The sequence below is a fragment of the Salmo trutta genome, chromosome 23 (assembly GCF_901001165.1).
Source record: "Salmo trutta chromosome 23, fSalTru1.1, whole genome shotgun sequence".
NCBI lineage: Eukaryota > Metazoa > Chordata > Actinopteri > Salmoniformes > Salmonidae > Salmo > Salmo trutta.
In genome coordinates, this window is record NC_042979.1 from 25,159,808 (window position 1) to 25,183,344 (window position 23,537).

The window sequence follows — 23,537 nt, forward strand, 5'->3', positions numbered from 1 at the left end:
GAAGGTGCTAACTGGGAATGCTTGGTTAGAGGTGGTGCCTATGAGTGCCTCTGTTTTAATCTGAAAGAGTTCTGTGCTGTTTCCTTGTGTGAATGTAAGTATGTGCATGTGGGTTTGTGTTTTTGTGCGCGCATGTGTCGATGCGAGCGTGTCACTACCCAGAGCATCACTTGGGTACTGAAGAGAATAGACAAGGAAAGCAGTCACAAGATTCTTAGCACCATCACTGTTTGTTCATGTGTGAAATCTGCTTTAATTCCCTCCAGTGACTCGATGGTGGAGACTAACACAGAACTCAACAGTATCACAGTGGGGATGGCTACAGTACACGTTTCATCTGTGTCCATAGCATTTTGACTGTTAGAGTGTAAACACTCACAACCTAACAATGAGATCAAATCTTAAGGGAGACTCAGAGGAGGATGGTGAGGTAGATAAAAACAGAGGATGAGGAGCGGAGGAGGATGAGTAAGAGAGACACAGATGGCGTGGGAATACTGTGATAGAGGAAAATGAAGTAACTGAATAAACGGAAGAGGGACAGCTGAATGTGTAAATGAACGTATAGAATTTATTATAAAAAGAGAGAATTCACGAGGGTGCAGTGAGATACCCAATGGGTTTGACGATACTTTTACCATCAATCATCTCAAAAAATATATACTTAAAAACAGGAAATCAACAAAACCTCCACCAGTAACACAATGGAAAGGTCAAATGCATTATTATCTAAATGTTGAAAGTGCGTGGGTGATAGAGAGAAACAAAATGGTGCAGTTTGAGGCCATGTGGAGGAGGGTAATGTGGGCGCTGGAGATGGGGGTGAGCAGGTGGGTCTGGGCAGGTGTGATGTAGTTGATGTTTGTGTGTGTCTGTATGCTGTCGTTTGTGTATGTTTTGTATTGTTAAAATCACATAAATATATATATAAACATAAACTCAGCAAAAAAAGAAACGTCCTCTCACTGTCAACTGCGTTTATTTTCAGCAACTTAACATGTGTAAATATTTGTATGAACATAACCAGATTCAACAACTGAGACATAAACTGAACAGGTTCTACAGACATGTGACTAACAGAAATTGAATAATGTGTCCCTGAAGAAAGAGTGGGTCAAAGTCAAAGTAACAGTCAGTATCTGAGGTGGCCACCAGCTGCATTAAGTACTGCAGTGCATCTCCTCCTCATGGACTGCACCAAATTTGCCAGTTCTTGCTGTGAGATGTTACCCCACTCTTCCACCAAGGCACCTGCAAGTTCCCAGATATTTCTGGGGGAATGGCCCTACCCCTCACCCTCCAGTCCAACAGGTCCCAGGCGTGCTCAATGGGATTGAGATCCGGGCTCTTCGCTGACCATGGCAGAACACTGACATTCCTGTCTTGCAGGAAATCACGCACAGAACAAGCAGTATGGCTGGTGGCATTGTCATCTCAGGATGAGCCTGCAGGAAGGGTACCACATGAGGGAGGAGGATGTCTTCCCCGTAACGCACAGCTTTGAGATTGCCTGCAATGACAACAAGCTCTGTCCGATGATGCTGTGACACACCACCCCAGACCATGACGGACCCTCCACCTCCAAATCGATCCCACTCCAGAGTACAGGGCTCGGTGTAACGCTCATTCCTGCTGTGATAAACGCGAATTCAACCGTCAACCCTGGTGAGACAAAACCACGACTCGTCAGTGAAGAACACGTTTTGTCAGTCCTGTCTGGTCCAGCGACGATGGGTTTGTGCCCATAGGCGACATTGTTGCCGGTGATGTCTGGTGAGGACCTGCCTTACAACAGGCCTACAAGCCCTCAGTCCAGCCTCTCTCAGCCTGTTGAGGACAGTCTGAGCACTGATGGAGGGATTGTGCGTTCCTGGTGTAACTCGGGCAGTTGTTGTTGCCATCCTGTACCTGTCCCGCAGGTGTGATGTTTGGATATACCGATCCTGTGCAGGTGTTGTTACACGTGGTCTGCCACTGCGAGGACCATCAGCTGTCCGTCCTGTCTCTCTGTAGCGCTGTCTTAGGGGTCTCACAGTACGGACATTGCAATTTATTGCCCTGGCCACATCTGCAGTCCTCATGCCTCCTTGCAGCATGCCTAAGGCACGTTCACGCAGATGAGCAGGGAACCTGGGCATCTTTCTTTTGGTGTTTTTTTAGAGTCAGTAGAAAGGCCTCTTTAGTGTCCTATGCCATTCCCCCCAGAAATGTCCAGGAATGTGCAAGTGCCTTGGTAGAAGAATGGGGTAACATCTCACAGCAAGAACTGGCAAATCTGTTGCAATCCATGAGGAGGAGATGCACTGCAGTACTTAATGCAGCTGGTGGCCACACCAGATACTGACTGTTACTTTTGATTTTGACCCCCCCCCCTGTGTTCAGGGACACATTAATCCATTTCTGTTAGTCACATGTCTGTGGAACTTGTTCAGTTTATGTCTCAGTTGTTGAATATTCTTATGTTAATTTAAATATGTTCATTTACACATTATGTTTTCTGAAAATAAATGCAGTTGACAGTGAGAGGACATTTCTTGTTTTTGCTGAGTTTATATATAAATAAAAAAAATGGAAGAGGGACAGATGGAGTGAGAGAAGAACAGAGGAAGACACAAAAACAGCAACAGGGGGTAAACGAGTGCGACAGACAGTCGTTTCCGGGCCGGCCTCTTGCCTTGCGGTGCAGGAGTTGTGACTGGGGCCCTCCTCCCCCCTCGATCTCAAAGCGGACACTGTTGAAGAGGGCCACTGCATACTGCTGCTCGTACACATGGCCAAACTCCCCCATCACCTGCCTGGTACGAGCTGTGGGCAGAGATAGATGACAGTTAGAACTTACAGTTAGAGACATATTCACAGAACGCACACAACACAGCCTGAATAACCCAGTATGTAATGTAAATGAAAACAGGTGCCAAGTTACTCAAACATCAACATCAAAACAGACATGTCAATGTGACAAAACAGTCACACACACACACACAGAGAGAGAGAGAGAGACAACATGCTAGACAGTCACAGAAAAACAGCCACAGACAAAGAGAGTGAGAGTGAAAGAGTGAGAGCAGCAAAGAATGCGGGAGAGCAGGAGAGAATGTAGGAGAGCAGGAGAGAGAGCACAGCTAGGCCACACAGTCCCAGAAACTTCAACTGGCAGCAGGGCCAGAGCATGACACATCAGTAATGTGACTCATCAGATCACAGAGGACATGGTCTTGAAGAGAAGCTGTGAGACTACCGAAGGGGGCATAGACGACAGGCTTGCAGAGAGGCTATACTATACGGTGACTCGTAACGAAAGGTGGACTGGACCGGACTCAGACAGGTAAAGCAAAGAGAGACTGTGGAAGAGAGGGCATTAACCCTCCAGTATTTCTACCACCTTTCTATCAGCCGTATATGAAAAGCCAAGCAGTAAAATTAAAATTGCTCTCACATGTCACTATAAGGAATTATACCAAATCATGAGTTATAGTATGTTTAAACAGAGACTTCATTAATTGAGAAAAGGGCTAAACACACTGAGTGTACAAAACATTAAAAACACTTTCCAAATATTAATATTGAGTTGCAACCACCTTTTGCCCTCAGAACTAGACATGGACTCTACAAGGTGTCGAAAGCACACAGGAAACTGTTGAGCGTGAAAAACCCAGCAGCGTTGCAGTTCTTGACACACTGAAACTAGAGGTCGACCGATTATGATTTTAACGCCGATACCGATTACTGGAGGACCAAACAAAAGCCGATACCGTTTAAATCGGCCGGTTTTTTTTCTCTTTGTAATAATGACAATTACAACAATACTGAATGAACACTTATTTTAACTAAATATAATACATCAATAAAATCAATTTAGCCTCAAATAAATAATGAAACATATTCAATTTGGTTTAAATAATGCAAAAACAAAGGTGTTGGAGAAGAAAGTAAAAGTGCAATATGTGCCCTTGTAACCGATGTGAAATGGCTAGTAGTTAGCGGTGGTGCGCGCTAATAGCATTTCAATCAGTAACGTCACTCGCTCTGAGACCTGAAGTAGGGTTTCCCCTTGCGTTGCAAGGGCCGCGGCTTTTGTGGCGCGATGGGTAACGATGCTTCGTGGGTTTCAGTTCTTGATGTGTGCAAGGGTCCCTGGTTCGAGCCCAGGTTGGGGCGAAGAGAGGGACGGAACCTACACTGTTACACCATGTAAGAAAGCTAACGTTTAAGTGCCTTGCTCAGAACATGGGAACATATGAAAGCTGGTGGTTCCTTTTAACATGAGTCTTCAATATTCCCAGGTAAGAAGTTTTAGGTTGTAGTTATTATAGGAATTATAGGACTATTTCTCTCTCTACCATTTGTATTTCATATACCTTTGACTATTGGATGTTCTTATAGGCACTTTAGTATTGCCAGTGTAACAGTATAGCTTCCGTCCCTCTCCTCGCCCCTACCTGGGCTCGAACCAGGAACACATCGACAACAGCCACCCTCAAAGCAGCGTTACCCATGTAGAGCAAGTGGAACAACTACTCCAAGTCTCAGAGCGAGTGACGTTTGAAACGCTTTTAGCGCACACCTGCTAGCCATTTCACATCGGTTACACCAGCCTAATCTTGGGAGTTGACAGGCTTGAAGTCATAAACAGCGCAATGCATTGCGAAGAGCTGCTGGCAAAACGCACGAAAGTGCTGTTTGAATAAATGCTTACGAGCCTGCTGCTGCCTACCACCGCTCAGTCAGACTGCTCTATCAAATCATAGATTTAATTATAATATAATAAACACACAGAAATACGAGCCTTAGGTCATTAATATGGTGGAATCCGGAAATCATCTCGAAAAAAAACGTTTTTTTCTTTCAGTGAAATACGGAACCGTTCTGTATTTTATCTAACGGGTGGCATCCCTAAGTCTAAATATTCCTGTTAGATTGCACAACCGTAATTATGTCATAATTACGTAAAATTCTGGCAAATTAGTTCGCAACGAGCCAGGCAATGAACGCAAGAGCAGTGACACAGTTTCATGTTAGCAGACAATATTAACTAAATATGCAGGTTTAAAATTATTATTTTTTTTAAATAAAAAATAATAATATATATATATATATATATATATATATATATATATTAAAGAAAGGCATTGATGTTTATGGTTAGGTACATTGGTGCAACGACTGCTTTTTTCGCAAATGCGCTTGTTAAATCATCACCCGTTTGTCGAAGTAGGCTGTGATTCAATGAGAAATTAACAGGCAACGATTATATGCAACGCAGGATACGTTAGATAAACTAGTAAAATCATCAACCATGTGTAGTCAACTAGTGATTATGTTAAGATTGATAGTTTTTTTATAAGATAAGTTTAATGCTAGCTAGCAACTTACCTTGGCTTCTTGCTGCCCTCGCATAACAGGTAGTCAGCCTGCCATCCGGGCTCCTCGTGGAGAGCAATGTAAGGCAGGTGGTTAGAGCGTTGGACTAGTAACCAGAAGGTTGCAAAAACGAATCCCCCTTGAACAAGGCAGTTAACACCCGTTCCTAGGCCGTGATTGAAAATAAGAATGTGTTCTTAATCTGACTTGCCTAGTTAAATAAAGGTGTTAAAAATATATATATATATATATATTTTTTTATTATAAAATCGGCAAATCGGTGGCCAAAAATACCAATTGTTATGAAAACTTGAAATCGGCCCTAATTAAAATCGGCCATTCCGATTAATCGGTCGACCTCTAACTGAAACCGGTGTGCCTGGCACCTACTACCATACCCCGTTCAAAGGCACTTAAATATTTTCTCTTGCCCATTCACCCTTGTTTCAAGGCTTAAAAATCCTTCTTTAAATCTGTCTCCGCCCCTTCATCTCCACTGATTGAAGTGAATTTAACAAGTTACATCAACAAGGGATCATATATTTCACCTGGATTCACCTAGTCAGTCTATGTCATGGAAAGATTTCCTAATGTTTTTTACACTCAGTTCATAAAGGTAGTTCAATAAATGAATTCTAAATTGGAACAGATAATGAAGACTTCTACAGTCAAGGCACATTAGAGCCTACAATAACATTGTACCTACTGAATTTGTACCACACTACAGACTATATGGAGATTCAAGCATCAGGATGTTGAATGGTAAAATACCATGGTCTAACCAGCAATAAAGACCATCTTCTTTATTATAAAAACAAGTTATTTTTGGTAGGACTTTTCCTTAAGATACCAGTAGTACTTTTCCTAAATATAGCACTTTTCCTAAAGATCCCTTATAGTCCACAGGCTTAGCTTGTGGTGGCTCCGTGTTCTCAACTCTGACATGACACAGTAATCTGTGAGATGTTTATGGTAGAGGCGCCACAGGAAAGAGAGAGCAGCCTTTGAGTAGGAGGGCAGGAAGGAAAGACCTGACAAGATAGGAAAAAGGGGAGAGAAGTAATCTCAAAGTAACACTCAAACACACGTTCACACACTCTGTGTATTGTAATGCACTGTATAAAAAAAAAAACATACTTGGTTCAATCCTAGGTTTCAGATCCCCCAAAATAAATACTGAGAAGGATCTAGACATAGATACTAAAAAGGGTGTTCCCCTCAGTTCCACCTGTATAATATATTCCACACTGGTCTAATTCATCATGACACCACCCTGTGTGTATTTGTATAACAGTGGAAACAGGCCAGCAGGGCTTGGATGTTGTTTGAGTCATCATGAGGGTACCAGATATCTCCTGCTACATCTGTGAGCACTTTGATCCATTATTTCCCACACATCCTCTGTACTGTGCCTGTGACCTCTGACTGAGAACAATACACTAGACACCCATGTGTGTTCTCTGAGGACCAGAGCTAGCCCCATTCACAACCAGAGGCTAGAGCTGCTATTCCATTCACATGCTGCACTTTCCACAGGCTGGGTTAGTGTGCCAAAGCCTGCAGACTGGCCACAGGGAGAGTTAGGTCAAATGACACACTTCCCCACTGGAATGAAGGCATGGCTTGAATGACAGTCTGCAGCAAACTAAACTGATGGAGATTTGAATGCACTTAAGGGCTAAATTAGGAAACGGTGTGTGTGTGTGTGTGTGTCTACTTAGTGCCCTGTCATCCCAAATACAAGAAGCAGGCAGTCCCAGTACCGGGGATTAGAGACTGACAGCACAACCACCTACTTCTAGCCTGTGTTTGAGTGAGTGAGTGAGTGAGTGAGTGAGTGAGTGAGTGAGTGAGTGAGTGAGTGAGAGGTAGAAAGGCAGACAGAGTGAGTGAGAGTACAGTAGTCAGCGTGCATTGATCATTTCCCTTCCTGTTTCCATTGGGTGCAGATCGTCTAAACAGCTGGAAAACTCTAAGAATCAGCAGACATCCTGTAGCTTGAATGGCCCACTGTCACACTGGGATGAGGGGTAGGCCTACTGTACCATATAATGTATTAACCCTCCTACTGTGTTCCGGTTGAATTGGACCGATTTACAAGTTCTCTCTGAAAAATGTAGTTCATTTCATCTGATTGTCATAATGTTCCATGACTTGGTCCACACAGGGCATCTGAACACACAAAATACATTTTGATGATTTTCATTACATTTTTGGTGTTTTATCTAACTTTTGTACACCTGTGGCGTTCCCGGTTTTAGTGTATAAAATTTAGTTCAGGCACAAGCCCGTTCATCAGATGGACACACTTCCTCTCCCAGACCCCCACATGCATGTGTGTTTGAGCACACACACACACACACACCTCGCTCCCCTTCTTGGCTTCCATGGCTACCCCCACGGGAACCTTTCCCCAACAGAATCTTTCCTCCACGGGAACCACACCTGTTGGCATTCTCACAAACAATCACAACATTGTTTCAATAATATATATTTTCTCGCAGCTTTGTCATATAAAGCTTTTTCGAGGCCTTGCTCACATTTCATTCTGTAGCAGTACAATGACCAAACGATATACTGTATGTGAGGCTCTTGATCATATCTTGATCATGACACTGGTGAGGAGGAGAGAGTCCCTATTAAACTTTGACACAAAGTAGTCTGTGATAAATAGCACAATATGTTTCATCTGAGTATTTATTATAGTCAAAATAATCCATACATTATGCTTTTTTTACTCAAAAACAAGTTGTATGAGCTCAGGTCAATAAGCAAACAGAAGAAACAGAATGAATTAACATGAAACCAACACAATAGGAGGGTTAAAGGGATGAAGGAGTGATGGACTAGGTTCAAGAGGTTCACTGACACATGATTAACACAAGTCTAGGAGTAGGAAAGAAAACAGAAATGTGTGTGTGTCAAAGAGGAGTTCAGCTGCTGAGAATGTGCCTTGACAACAAATGTGGAGACGTCGACCAGTACAGCCAACTACTCCAAACAGTATACTCCCAAAGGAAAAGAGCTGACTAACCACTCCTCCCACAGGTACAAACATGTGTACACACACACATACACACCTCTCACCTTATGCAGTGGGTTGGGTAGTGCTGGGAAATAGACAAAAGGTTTAAGATGAAACAATAGAAATATGACAGGTAGAAATAAAGCTGCATAGAGAGAATGAAAAACCTTTATATAGGATTTGTAGGCCAAAATAACTACATTGTGAAAGAGCGAGAGAGAGAGGGAGGACAAAAATACAGCAGTATGTGAGAACCAAACTGGCTTTCTGCTCAGTAATCCCAAGGCATGTTCCTACCTGTTTCTTCTTCTGTACACACACTCACTTCCCTCCCTTTCCTTCTAAATCTGCAGCTTTAGACATATTTAGAAGCTACACAGGGACAGAATCCTGAATCTCTCAGCCTCATGGCAAATGATGTAGACTAGCTTGAGATGAGCTACAAAACAGCACATTTTTCTCACACCCATGACAAAAAAAAATGTTAGTATTACAGGAAATTGTCTTTAAAACCACAACATTTTCTCTTAGCCTCCTGACAAAATCTGTAGAATTGCATTATAAAAAAATATAAAAAAAACATTGTCCAAAAACATTAAATGAGTGTACGAAACATAAGAAACACCTTCCATAATATTGAGTTGTGCACCCCCTTGTTGCCATCAGAACAGCCTCAATTCATTGGGGAATGGACTCTACATGGTGTCAAAAGCATTCCACAGGGATGCTGGCCCATGTTGACTCCAATGCTTCCCACAGTTGTATCAAGTTGGCTGGATGTCCTTTGGTTTGATCATTCTTGTTTTGTACACTCAGTATATATAATAGTCAACCGAGAGTCATCGGTTCTTTCGACCAATCGATTGGTTGAAATTTTAAAACGTGTATTTTTCAATATGTAGACACACCCCATGTTAGAATAAAATCAACTATATGTAGGCTACTTTGTCTGATGCTTTAAGCACTGCAATAAAAAAATGAAGATACAAATTACTAAAGAGGGAGCCAGAGATCAATATAGCCCAACCCTCCTCCTCCCGCTGCTGGCCTTTGCAGATTCTACACCAGCGGTCGGCAACCTTTTCCATTTGGAGTGCCAAGTTATTATACCATTTCTACTGATCTGTGTGCCAGTTATGATTTTCATATGCACATCTTCGTGGAACATTTTAATATAATTTCTAATAAAGTCTTCATATCTCAACATCAATGTAATGTGGTTAATCAAAATTATATCTAAATGAAAGTGATACAAACCTAAAAGTAACTTCTATTGCCATTGCGTAAAAAATAGCCTACATAAAGCCAACAAATAAAAACATTGCAGCCCGCAGGTTGAAAATATCCTGATAAAAAGAAGTATCCTATAAATCACATTGGCTACACATGGCCTGTCTGCAAGAAACTTGAAACATTGTATCAACTATTAACTTGGGTCTGGCCTGAAGCTGGTGCAGCAAACTTGCAACATTGTATACAATATTCTGGGCCCTTAGAGTTTACCGTGCCAGTGAGCTCCAGACAGACAGCTGTAGGGTATTTGCACAAGGGATAAGAAGTAATCTATTTTATTTTATGACATTTGCATCAGATCAGAGCATGAACTACTGTCATTCTCAATGGATGTAAAAACAGACTTTGTTCACTTGCTTTTTTTGAGGCGAAGAAAAAATTACTTTGAGAAGCTCCACAGTGGTGGTGAGTTAAGACAATCAGAAATAGTATCAGATTCCCAAATGGGCACATTTATAAGCCTACATTTGCACTCAGGCCAGGTAGCCTAGACCTAGTTCTATGCATAACTCAAATTTGACAGGAGCGTTCCAAACAGAAGACAATGAATAAATTGACTAATCGTAAACGGAATCAAATAACGTGTCCATTCCTACAGTGACAATGGTAAGACTATATTATTATTACTACTACATTGAATGCATTAACAGAAATGACCTTATCCAAACAAACATTGTAGATTAGAAATGGTAAATGTACTACAGGTGAACCATCCCCGCGGCCTACACAATGGATTAGACCACTCAGACAGGCGTGAATCAGACAGGTGTCTCGTGTGCCATAACATTTATTTTGATATATTTGCCACAGCTCGACAAAAAAATAATAATATTGGTTGACCAACAGCCTATCGACCAGTTGACTAAATGTGGTCAGCCCTAATAATAACCATCATATCAAAGTTAACTTGGAGTCATGCGATGACATGTCTGGTCCTCCCACTACAACTCTGGAAACCATGCAGTTTATTAGGCTACAATAAGTTACGATGAACTTCAAAGGGTGGCGAAAGTGCACTGCGATGAGCTTGATGCGCCTTATATCGAGGGTCTTATTCTGGTGACATGATGATCGATGTTTGGCTGCCATTTGACAAATAAAAATGATCTTGCTCTTATCCAAAATAAAAGTACATTATCCTCATGATTCCTGTAATGAAAGTGTCTGCCTGCCCCTGTACCCATTTCGTTGGGGCCTGTTGCTGTGTCAAGAGAACCACTCTCTCTTTCCCAGGGGGGAAAAAATGCTCTGGGAGAAAAAAAAGGGTTTTCTGATTGTATAACATTTAAAAATCATATTTTGGGCCATTCTGTTGCCACAGTTGAATAAATGAGGTTATCAGCTTTCTATAGCTATACTTTTTATTTCGCAGCTCTCAATTTTGAGCTCAATAGCAACTTTTTTACAACCAAAATATTTTATATGGCTTTGAGATATGGCGCGCATGAAATGCGCACTGGCAATTGCGATTACCAAGGTAGGGCATTAAGTTATATGCAGTTTGCAAACGATTCATTCTTTTTGAACTAACTCTTTGTACTGACTCGAGAGTCATGATTTGTTTTTTTCTGAGTGACTAGTCATTTGTTTGACCTGCTAGTGCTGGCCGCAATGAGTCCTACAGCAGGATTAATACACGCTCCTCCGGCTCAGCGGCTCCAGAGACATGCGCCGACCACCAACTATCTCTCATATGCGCGCAGGAAAACAGATAATGAGCAAAGAGAAGAAAAACCCATCTACCAATAGGTGCCCTTCTTTGCAAGTCATTGGAAAACCTCCCTTGTCTTTGTGGTTGAATCTGAATTAGGCTTGCCATAAACAAAGGGGTTGAATACTTACTGACTAAAGATATTTCAGCTTTTCATTTTTTATTAATTTGTAAACATTTCGAAAAACATAATTACATTACAGGGTATTGTGTGTAGGCCAGTGACAAAAACAAATTGAATCCATTTTAAATTTAGGCTGTCACACAACAAAATGTCGACTCAAATGAATGAAAGTCGAAAGATTCCTTCTTTTGAGCCCAACTTCCCATCACTAATGACTACTAACAGTGAGTATCATATTTAGATTTAGCAATCTAGCTAATGTGTTTTGAGTTTCCAATATGAACTAGCCTTTGGTATTAGTGCACATTAAGACGTAGGCAAATTCATTCAATTGGAGAATTTTTTTTTTTTTTTAATTCTGGAGCCCTATTTTAAAATGTAAAATAAAACAGCCTAATTGTCAACCCATAATGAATGACAATCACTGGATTAGGTTGCACATTAGGAAGGCCCGGAAAATCGTAAAAGACTCCAACCACCCAAGCCATAGACTATTCTCTCTGCTTCCACATGGCAAGCAGTACCGGTGCATCGAGTCTGGGACCAACAGGCTCTTGAACAGCTTCTATCCCCAAGCAATACGACTGATAAATAGCTAACAAAATGACCACGCGGACTGAGTTAACCTTGTATTTTTATTGACCTTTTATTTAGCATTGTCTATGCACACTCACAGGGTCCCTAAACACACACATTCACTCCATCCTCTTCTCACTCACAAAATATGCACATACATTTATACTAACTCCACACACACGCACAACCACTCACATACAAGCTGCCGCTACTCTGTTTCTTATATCCTGTTGCCTAGTCAACTTACCCCTACACAGGGGCGCGGGGGGGACATTCTGAAATTGCATTTTTTTCCCCCCTCAGATTTATAATTGGAATGTGATACAAAACGAGACGATGGTGTGCTTTAGGGCCATGTGGACGCCTCCGAGCGGTCAGGTAGGCTGTTTGGTGTGTATATCCGACCAGATAAAAAGTTATAATTGTAAAAAAAATAATGCCCCCCCACTTCTAAAACCGAAGTTGCGCACCTGCCCCTACACATATACCTCCATCACTCCAGTATCCCTGCAAATTGTAAATATTGCATTGGAACTGACCCTGTATAGTATGCATACTTACTTAGTTCTGATTCAGAGGGGTTGGGTTAAATGCGAAAGACACATTTCAGATGAATGCATGCAGTTGTACAACTGACTAGGTATCCCACTTTCCCTTCATATTTTCCGTGTTTTTTTCTAGTATTACATAGTTATTGATTATCGCATTGTCGGGTTTCGAGATTTCAAGAAAGGCATTTCACTGTACTTATGCATGTGACATTAACTTGAATCACAACATGAAACAATGTACTTCTTGAATACGATCTCATTTTTTAATAAAGCACTGAATTACTTTATAAGATATATATATATATATATATATATATATATATATATATATAAATATAAATAAAAGTCCCGTGTATATATATATATATATATATATATATATATATATATATAAATAAAAGTCCCGTGTGGCTCAGTTGGTAGAGCATGGTGTTTGCAACGCCAGGGTTGTGGGTTCGATTCCCATGGGGGACCAGTACGGAATTTTTTTTAATGAAATGTATGCATTCACTACTGTAAGTCCCTCTGGATAGGAGCGTCTGGTAAATGTATATATTTATTATGTGACGGCGTGGTGTGACCAAATCATGGGCTGGTGCAACTGAAAAACTTAGTGGCACCAGGGGAAAATGTTAGTCTGGAGCCCTGTGAGGGTCAGTCAGGGGGGAAAGTGGCATACAGTGTTTCCAGCCACAACCACACAGTCACATATCCTGGATTCTGAGGTTGGAACCCCAGACAGAGTGGCTAGTCATGGAAAATACAGGTCTGGAGTAGCCTGATCGGACCGCACTTCACCCAAGCAAACTCATATAATCAATTCAACATGACTGAATTGAGAAATGGTTAAGTGAAACACACCCCAGCAAACATGACCCCATTGGCCCCATGTGGGTTTTCGGGCTAGTCGTTCCAATAAGTGTTATGTTGTGTGATGACCAATTGTTATTTATCTTGTACACCAATGATGAAGTCTTTAAAAATACTTCAATACCTAAGTGCATGTGACATATGAGAAACATAAAAGGGAAATTTCACTGCTGCTCTATTTCACTATATATGCCCATTAATATGTCATAAAATTCAAGAATTTATTCACTACACGGAAATCGAGGGTTTCTGCATTTCACCGGTAGAAAACGGGCCATCTACATTTGCTGGTTTGAAACCAACCACCATATCCAGAATTCATAACAATTTCAGGATGTAGTACCGTCCTGTTGGAGGTGGATCCAGTTGATGTGAATACTCCCATGGAGAAATAAAAATGTCTGTTTGTAGCCAACACTTTCAGACAACGGATTTTGAAACGGATCGGAAGTCTCAACTCATGGTGTTGCCAGGTCGAACGTTGAAAAGTGATGCTATTCCATCGATTTTCCCCTTCAGGTCAAAGAAGAAGGCATCCGATCAGCCAACATCAGTGCAGCAGAAAAGAAGAAGTCGAGCTGACGTTTCCTAGCCAACTAGCTAGCGAACTACATTTGTTTATCTAAACCAACATTTCCCCAGCTTTCATAATACGCTGGCTATTCAAAAAACAAAAATAATTTTTTTGTTTTTCTTCATTCCACACTAGGAAGAGCTGGCCGCATGGCCAAACTTCTTCCATTTTAGAATGGAGGCCACGGTGTTCTTGGGGACCTTTAATGCTGCTGACATGTTTTGGTACCCTTCCCCAGAGCTGTGCCTTGACACAATCCTGTCTCTGAGCTCTACGGACAATTCTATTGATCACAGTTCGAAGTCCTGAGCGCTCTGGAGCAGGTTTTCATCATGGATCTCTCTGTACTTTGCTCTGTTCATCTTTCCCCCGATCCTGACTAGTCCTCCAGTCCCTGCTGCTGAAAAACATCCCCATAGCATGATGCTGCCACCACCATGCTTCGCCGTGGGGATGGTGCCAGGTTTCCTCCAGACATCGCACTTGGCATTCAGGCCAAAGAGTTCAATCTTGGTTTCATCAGACAAAAGAATCTTGTTTCTCATGGTCTGAGTCTTTTAGGTGCCTTTTTGGAAAACTCCAAGCGGGCTGTAATGTGCCTTTTACTGAGGAGTGTCTTCCGTCTGGCCACTCTACCTACCATAAAGGCCTGACTGATGGAGTGCTGCAGGGATGGTTGTCCTTTTGGAAGGTTCTTCCATCTCCACAGAGCAACTCTGGAGCTCTGTCCGAGTGACAATCGTGTTCTTTGTCATCTCCCTGAACAAGACCCTTCTCCCTCGATTGCGCAGTTTGGCCGAGTGGCCAGTTCTAGGAAGAGTCTTGGTGGTTCCAAACTTCTTCCATTTAAGAATGATGGAGCCCAATGTGTTCTTGGGGACCTTCAATGCTGCAGGCATTTTTTGTTACCCTTCCCCAGGCCTATGCTTCGACACAATCCTGTCTCGGTGCTCTACGGACAATTCATTTGACCTCATGGCTTGGTTTTTACTCTGACATGCACTGTCAACATGTGACCTTATACAGACAGGTGTGCCTTGAACAAATCATGTCGAATCAATTGAATTTACCACAGGTGGATTCCAATCAAGTTGTAAAAACATCTGAAGGATGAGCAATGGAAACAGGATGCACCTGAGATTAATTTTGATTCTCACAGCAGAGTCTGAATATTTATGTAAATAAGGCATTTGTTTTTTCATTTTTAATACATTGTGTGTAGAAAGACAGATTTAAAAAATATATATATTTTAGAATAAAGCTGTAACGTAACAAAATGTGGAAAAAGTATATATGTATATTTTTTTTTAACAAGTGTACAGACAAGTGACTAGATGATTCCTGCTGCATCGGAAACCAATAAAGTGTTGACTTCAACATCTGGATCGTCTCATTGTGGTATTCATTAAATTAATTTGCATAAACTAGCTACAATCTTACTGCGAAAACAGATCATTTCAACTAAAATTTGTTGGCAAGTAAACATGTTTCAATAAAACAGTAGATTATTCTGTCAAATAAGTAAACATGGTTTGTTTAAGACAAGTTTATTTGCTCTGGAGACCGAGGTGAGTTTACACAGCAGTAAGTACGAAAAAAAATAAATGTAATAAATGTATTCACAATGTAAGTCGCTCTGGATAAGAGCGTCTGCTAAATGACTAAAATGTAAATGTAAATAAGCAGGAACAGTTAAGGCAACATATGACATATATACACTAGAAGAAAAATATACTACTATAATAAATTCTACAGTTTTACAAAGGGAATACTTGCATATGGTGGGTTTAGGTTAGAGGTCGACCGATTAATCAGAATGGCCGATTAATTAGGGCCGATTTCACGTTTTCATTACAATCGGAAATCTGTATTTTTTTTTAGACCTTTATTTAACTAGGCAAGTCAGTTAAGAACACGTTCTTATTTTCAATGACGGCCTAGGAACGGTGGGTTAACTGCCTTGTTCAGGGGCAGAACGACAGATTTTTACCTTGTCAGCTCAGGGATTCAATCTTGCAACCTTACAGTTAACTAGTCCAACGCTCTAACCACCTGCTTTACATTGCACTCCACGAGGTTACGCGAAGGCAGTAAGAAGCTAAGGTAAGTTGCTAGCTAGCATTAGACTTATCTTATAAAAAACAATCAATCATAATCACTAGTTAAACTAGTAATATCATCAACCATGTGTAGTTATCTAGCCTGTCCTGCGTTGCATATAATCGCTTAGGTACACGTTGCTCCAACCATAAACATCAATGCCTTTCTTAAAATCAACACACAAGTATATATTTTAAACCTGCATATTTAGTTAATATTGCCCGCTAACATGAATTTCTTTTAACTAGGGAAAATGTGTCACTTCTCTTGCAAACAGAGTCAGGCTATATGCAGCAGTTTGGGCCGCCTGGCTCATTGAACTGTGAAGACTATTTCTTCCTAACAAAGACAGTCGACTTCACCAAACAGGGATGATTTAATTAACAAAAGCACATTTGCGAAAAAAGCACAATCGTTGCACGACTGTACCTAACCATAAACATCAATGCCTTTCTTAAAATCAATACACAGAAGTATATATTTTTAAACCTGCATATTTAGCTAAAAGAAATCCAGGTTAGCAGGCAATATTAACCAGGTGAAATTGTGTCATTTTGCATTCATTGCACGCAGTCAGGGTATATGCAACAGTTTGGGCCGCCTGGCTCATTGCGAACTAATTTGCCTGAATTGTACGTAATTATGACATAACATTGAAGATTGTGCACTGTAACAGGAATAACGTTTTGTTTTCGAGATGATAGTTTCCGGATTCGACCATATTAATGACCTAAGGCTCGTATTTCTGTGTGTTATTATGTTATAATTAAGTCTATGATTTGATAGAGCAGTCTGACTGAGCGATGGTAGGCAGCAGCAGGCTCGTAAGCATTCATTCAAACAGCCCTTCACAATGCATTGCGCTGTTTATGACTTCAAGCCTATCAACTCCCAAGATTAGGCTAGTGTAACCGATGTGAAATGGCTAGCTAGTTAGCCGGGTGCGCGCTAATAGCGTTTTAAACGTCACTCGCTCTGAGACTTGGAGTAGTTGTTTCCCTTGCTCTACATGGGTAACGCTGCTTTGAGGGTGGCTGTTGTCGATGTGTTCCTCGTTTGAGCCCAGGTAGGAGCAAGGAGAGGGACGGAAGCTATACTGTTACACTGGCAATACTAAAGTGCCTATAAGAACATCCAATAGTCAAAGGTATATGAAATACAAATTGTATAGAGAGAAATAGTCCTATAATTCCTATAATAACTACAACCTAAAACATCTTACCTGGGAATATTGAAGACTCATGTTAAAAGGAACCACCAGCTTTCATATGTTCTCATGTTCTGAGTAAGGAACTTAAACGTTAGCTTTTTTACATGGCACATATTGCACTTTTACTTTCTTCTCCAACACTTTTTTTTGCATTATTTAAACCAAATTGAACATGTTTCATTATTTATTTGAGGCTAAATTGATTTTATTGATGTATTATATTAAGTTAAAATAAGTGTTCATTCAGTATTGTTGTAATTGTCATTATTACAAATAAAATAAATAATATATATATATATTTATTTTTTTAAATCGCCCGATTAATTGGCACTGGCTTTTTTTTGGTCCTCAAATAATTGATATCGGTATTGGCGTTGAAAAATCATAATCGGTCGACCTCTAGTTTAGGTGGTGCAGTGAGGTGTTCGAAGTCACTTTTATACAAGGGGAGATTGTTGTTATGGGACCTTTCACATCTCTTTTTGAGAGTCATCAACTTCTTTGTATCCAAGCGGAATTGTCTGTAAAAGAAAGACAAACTCTATTAGACATTTGTGGGCAATCGCTTTGTACTGTCTGTATTCCTATTGTAGCAGCATGATTTAGAATTAAGCAATAAGGCCTGAAGAGGTGTGGTATATGGCCAAAATACCACAGCTAAGGGATTTTCTTATGCGCGAGTGCCTGGACACAGCCCTTAGCCATGGTATATTTGTCATGAACCACAAACCCCCGAGGTGCCTTATTGCTATTATAAACTGGTTACCAATGTAATTACAGCAGCAAAAATACATGTTTTGTCATACCCATGGTATACGGTCTGATGCTGGTCTTTCAGCATTCAGAGCTCGAACCACCCAGTTTATAATATAAGACACTTTGAAATCTCACAGACACACGTTAGCTAGCTAGAGGTATAACTATAACTATAACTAACTACAGGTATAGTTACTCCAAGACTAATATGAGTCATAAATCCAGAGTCATTCCTTTACTCTTCGTCATCAAAATATTTCCCTAGTTTCGCTCCTAATGAGGTGCACTGAAGCTAGCTAGGCTAGTTAGCTAGCTATAACTTCGACTACAGTACATTTTAGGTATAGGAAACAAAGCTAGCTAGCAAAACTTGGCTTGTAGTGGTACTAGCAAGCCCCGTTATGGCCGAATCGGTCACAAAATTGTACTGAACAACACTGCCTCATGTAAAAAGAGAGCTTATATTGCTAGCTAGCTATCGACTGCAAAACAACTTACTTGTTTGTCATTTGCCCTCCTTATCCAGCCGCTGCTGCTTGCTGGTCTCGCAATTATTTTTCTCGCCGTCTCAACTCCTCTTCAATGCATTCCGGCTCATATAAATAGGGTTGTACCTTCCTACGTAATTTTTTTTTTTTTTTTTTGTCCAGCTCTTCTTGGAAAAAGTAATAATCAGAAGCAGCCATTGTAGTTATTTAGTGCATGGTAAAATAGCTCCCATGAACCTGTAGAAATGAATACCGCCCCCATTTTGAAAAAAGCCCACCGTTGACGGTGGGACCACAATTGGACAGGGTCAAACTACTGCCCAAACATTATGATCAAGGTGACTGTCCTTGGGAAAGCAGTTATTATCTTAGCTAGAGATTGTTAGAACAGATAATGTGGTTTAACCAAATATTTTTGTATCCATTACTGGGAGTTACAGGTTAAGTACTGTTTGGTGTAGCACAGAACATTTACGACACTATTTTTGTTCTCGATTCGGCCAAACATGTATCTTCTAAATGTATGTGTCCAGTTGCAGATGGTGCATTTGAATTTAGAGAATGCTCCATTATTAAAATACATCCATTTGAAATATATATATATATATATATATTTTTTTTTACCTTTATTTAACTAGGCAAGTCAGTTAAGAACAAATTATTATTTTCAATGACGGCCTTGGAACAGTGGGTTAACTGCCTTGTTCAGGGGCAGAACATCCGATTTGTACCTTGTCAGCTCAGGGACTCGAACTTGCAACCTTGCGGTTGCTAGTCAAACGCTCTAACCACTAGGCTACGCTGCCGCCCCATATTGGTAAGTTAACCTGTTGGGGATAGGGTGGAGTATTTGCACGGCCGGATAAAAAACGTACCCGATTTAATCTGGTTATTACTACTGCCCAGAAACTAGAATATGCATATAATTATTGGCTTTGGATAGAAAACACCCTAAAGTTTCTAAAACTGTTTGAATGGTATCTGTGAGTATAACAGAACTCATATGGCAGGCAAAAACCTGAGAAGATTCCTTACAGGAAGTGGCCTGTCTGACCATTTCTTGGGCTTCTACACTCTCTTTATTGAAAACTGAGGATCTCTGCTGTAACGTGACACTTCCTACGGCTCCCATAGGCTCTCAGAAGGCGGCAAACCGGTGAATGATGTCTTTGGAGCCCCTGGCTGAAAAACATTAGCGCATTTGGATAGTGGTCGATCAGAGGACAATGAGACTGAGGCGCGTGCACGAGGCGACACCATGTTTTTATTTTCTCTGTCTTTGAACGTAAACAGGGTTTCCCGGTCGGAATATTATCGCTTTTTTTACGAGAAAAATCGCATAAAAATTGATTTTAAACAGCGGTTGACATGCTTCGAAGTACGGTAATGGAATATTTAGAATTTTTTTGTCACGAAACACGTCGGGCGCGTCACCCTTCGGATAGTGTCTTGAACGCACAAACAAAACAGAGGATATTTGAACATAACTATGGATTATTTTGAACCAAACCAACATTTGTTATTGAAGTAGAAGTCCTGGGAGTGCATTCTGACGAAGAACAGCAAAGGTAATCCAATTTTTCTTATAGTAAATCTGACTTTGGTGAGGGCTAAACTTGGTGGGTGTCTAAATAGCTAGCCCGTGATGGCTGGGCTATCTACTCAGAATATTGCAATATGTGCTTTCACCGAAAAGCTATTTTAAAATCGGACATAGGGATTGCATAAAGGAGTTCTGTATCTATAATTCTTAAAATAATTGTTATGTTTTTTTGTGAACGTTTATCGTGAGTAATTTAGTAAATTCACCGGAAGTTTGCAGTGGGTATGCTAGTTCTGAACGTCACATGCTAATGTAAAAAGCTGGTTTTTGATATAAATATGAACTTGATTGAACAAAACATGCATGTATTGTATAACATAATGTCCTAGGATTGTCATCTGGTGAAGATCAAAGGTTAGTGCTGCATTTAGCCGTGGTTTGGGTTTATGTGACATTATATGCTAGCTTGAAAAATGGGTGTCTGATTATTTCTGGCTGGGTACTCTGCTGACATAATCTAATGTTTTGCTTTCGTTGTAAAGCCTTTTTGAAATCGGACAGTGTGGTTAGATTAACGAGAGTCTTGTCTTTAAAATGGTGTAAAATAGTCATATGTTTGAGAAATTGAAGTAATAGCATTTCTAAGGTATTTGAACAACGCGCCATGGGATTCCACTGGCTGTTGAGTACGAAATCGTCCCACCTACCCTAGAGAGGTTTAAGGTTGGTCGAAAATGATCTGTCCTATACACCAAACAGTACCTAACCTGTAGCCCTTGATCGTGACTTTCAGTTCCATTACATTACACAAATGAGTCATTAGACAAAGGTGTCTTCTGTATGGGGGAGTTTACGGTAGGATTTTGGAAGTATAAGGACCTTATCTTTCATATCAGCAAGAAATAATTATATATTAAAAAAAGTGAAATTGATACACATCTTTGTAAGGTTCCCACAACGCCATATTTCCATGTTACATCGCTTGTTTACAGTGGTGTAAAGTACTTAATAAAAATACTTGAAAGTACTTCTTAAGTCGTTTTTTGGGGTAACTTTTACTTCACTACATTCCTAAAGAAAATAATGTACTTTTTACTCCATACATTTTCCCTGACAACCAAAAGTACTTGTTCTCTTGATCATTATTCAAAATGTAACATCTCTGGTCATCCCTACTGCTTCTGATCTGGCGGACTCACTAAACACGTTTCATTTGTAAATCATGTCTGAGTATTGAAGTGGCTATCCATAAAAATAAATGTAAATAGTGCCGTCTGGTTTGCTTAATATAAGTCATTTTTAACTATTTATACTTTTAATACTTAAATATATTTTAGCAATTACATTTATTTTTTAAAGTATATTTATAACCAAATACTTTTACTCAAGTAGTATTTTACTGGGCGACTTTAACTTTTACTTCAGTCATTTTCTTTTAAAGTATTATTTTTACTTTGACCCCTTTTTCGTGTTAACCAATTGGTAGTTACAGTCTTGTCCCATTGCTATAACTCCCATACGGACTAGGGAGAGTCGAAGGTCGAGAGCCATGACTCCTCCGAAACACGACGCTGCCAAGCCGCGCTGCTTCTTGACATACTGTTCGCTTAACCCGGAAGCCAGCCGCACCAATGTGCCAGAGGAAACACCGAAGTCAGCTTGCAGCCACCCCGCAAGCCACAAGGAGTCGCTAGAGCGTGATGGGACAAGGACGTCCCGGCCAGCCAAACCCTCTCCTAACCCAGACGACGCTGGGCCAATTGTGCGCTGTCTCATGGGTCTACCGGTCACGGCCAGCTGTGACACAGCCAGAGATCGAACCCGGGGCTGTAGTGACTTCTCAAGCACTGCGATACAGTACCTTAGACCGCTGCGCCACTTGTATCTTTACTTTTACTCAAGTATGACAATTGGGTACTTTTTTCCACCACTGCTTGTTTACGGGAAACATATAGAAGACAACATGGACTACCTGTGCTAATTAGCTATCTGCTTCGCCATACACCTGTGTGTGTAAATGGAAGAGACACCACAAACGTGTTGTCACTGAAAAATACTGTCGGCTGCAACGGTGTAAAAAAACGGTTAAAACAGCATACAGTAACTGTGTATAATGCATTTGTGAAATTATTTTGTGATATGAAAGTAGAGGGATTTATGGTTTTAGAACCATACCACGATGGAGAATCGTTTCACGTTTAGATGGAGTATTTGGCTGTTTTGTCTTCCAGAGACAATTCACCCTTTAAACAGAACGTGTAATGTCCTTGGACAAAGGAGTAACACTGTGCTCTTTTTGAGCGACCTAACCTGTAACTCCCAGTAATGGATACCAAAAAGATTTGGTTAAATCACATTATTTTGTGTAACAATCTGTAATTATTATCATCTCTGAGAAATAAGTTATTTCAGATCGGGCTTGATTCAAGTAGGGAGAGTTTGTCCGTTTTGAATGTAATTCAGCTGAGTTTTATGCCAGGCAACTTGACATTATGTAGAATTCTAATTTATTGCAACAATATACATTTTAAAACCTGTAACTTTCGAGGGATGCTGACTGTCGAGTAAGTTTCCTGTGCGAGAATAGAAAAAAACAATGGGTAAGGAGCCCATATCCTTTAAATGAATTGTCTTGTATCCCTCTTCACATTTTACGCAAATATATTAAGCAGCAATCCAAGATGTAAATTGTAGGGAAAGTCAAGGAGCTTACCGGTAATCATCTCTCGCTTGCCTTCGTCCAGGTGAGTGGAAATGACATCCCCCATCGTTACAGCCCCGCTGGTTAACCAACAAACCCCAAGAGAAGGGGCAAGAAAGGCGCGTTGGCCAATGTCAAGGACAGTATCTCAACCTAGGAGAGGAACAAATACACTAGCCTATCGCGTATGACTTCGCCTTTCCCCGAAACGACGCCACATACGATGTTTCAAAAGCAAGTTGGTCGCTTATCCGCCAGAAAATCTGGGTCGACAAAAAGTTGTGGAAGAGCGTGTCGTGTTGTACCTTTTCTGGATCGTGAGAAAACTCAAATGAAAAGTTAGAAAGCGGGCTATGTTAGTTCATTCTGACAAGACACACCCTCTCAAAATCATCACTCCATCGTGTTCAGCCTCATGGGTGTGGCTTTTAAAGGAATCTTCTTGGTATACAATTACCAGACTGTTGAGTGCGTGATTTACAGAAATTATATCTGGCCCAAATTTCAACTTCATTATTGAGGTGCGGAAATGTTGCTTTTAGCCTTTGCAAAAAAATGTAGGCTAATAATCGTTTTTCAACACTAATATAGCGTAGGCTACACTACAGCCATCTATGAAATGTATGATGTTATTCTGTAAAGTTTTTGTCAAAT

General features: G+C 40.6%; 1 protein-coding gene across 1 annotated transcript in view; it reads right to left on the minus strand.

Annotated features, from left to right (window-relative positions):
* The window catches only part of niban2a (niban apoptosis regulator 2a), a 49,380-nt gene extending 26,149 nt beyond the window's left edge, over window positions 1-23,231 (minus strand). The window contains exons 1-2 of the mRNA XM_029709601.1: window positions 22,896-23,231; window positions 2,675-2,805 (exon numbers count right to left, since the gene is read on the minus strand). Coding sequence (XP_029565461.1) covers window positions 2,675-2,805; window positions 22,896-22,950 — 186 coding nt within the window. The 5' untranslated portion in view covers window positions 22,951-23,231. The remainder of the gene's footprint in view (window positions 1-2,674; window positions 2,806-22,895) is intronic.
* Between the last annotated feature and the right edge of the window lie 306 nt (window positions 23,232-23,537).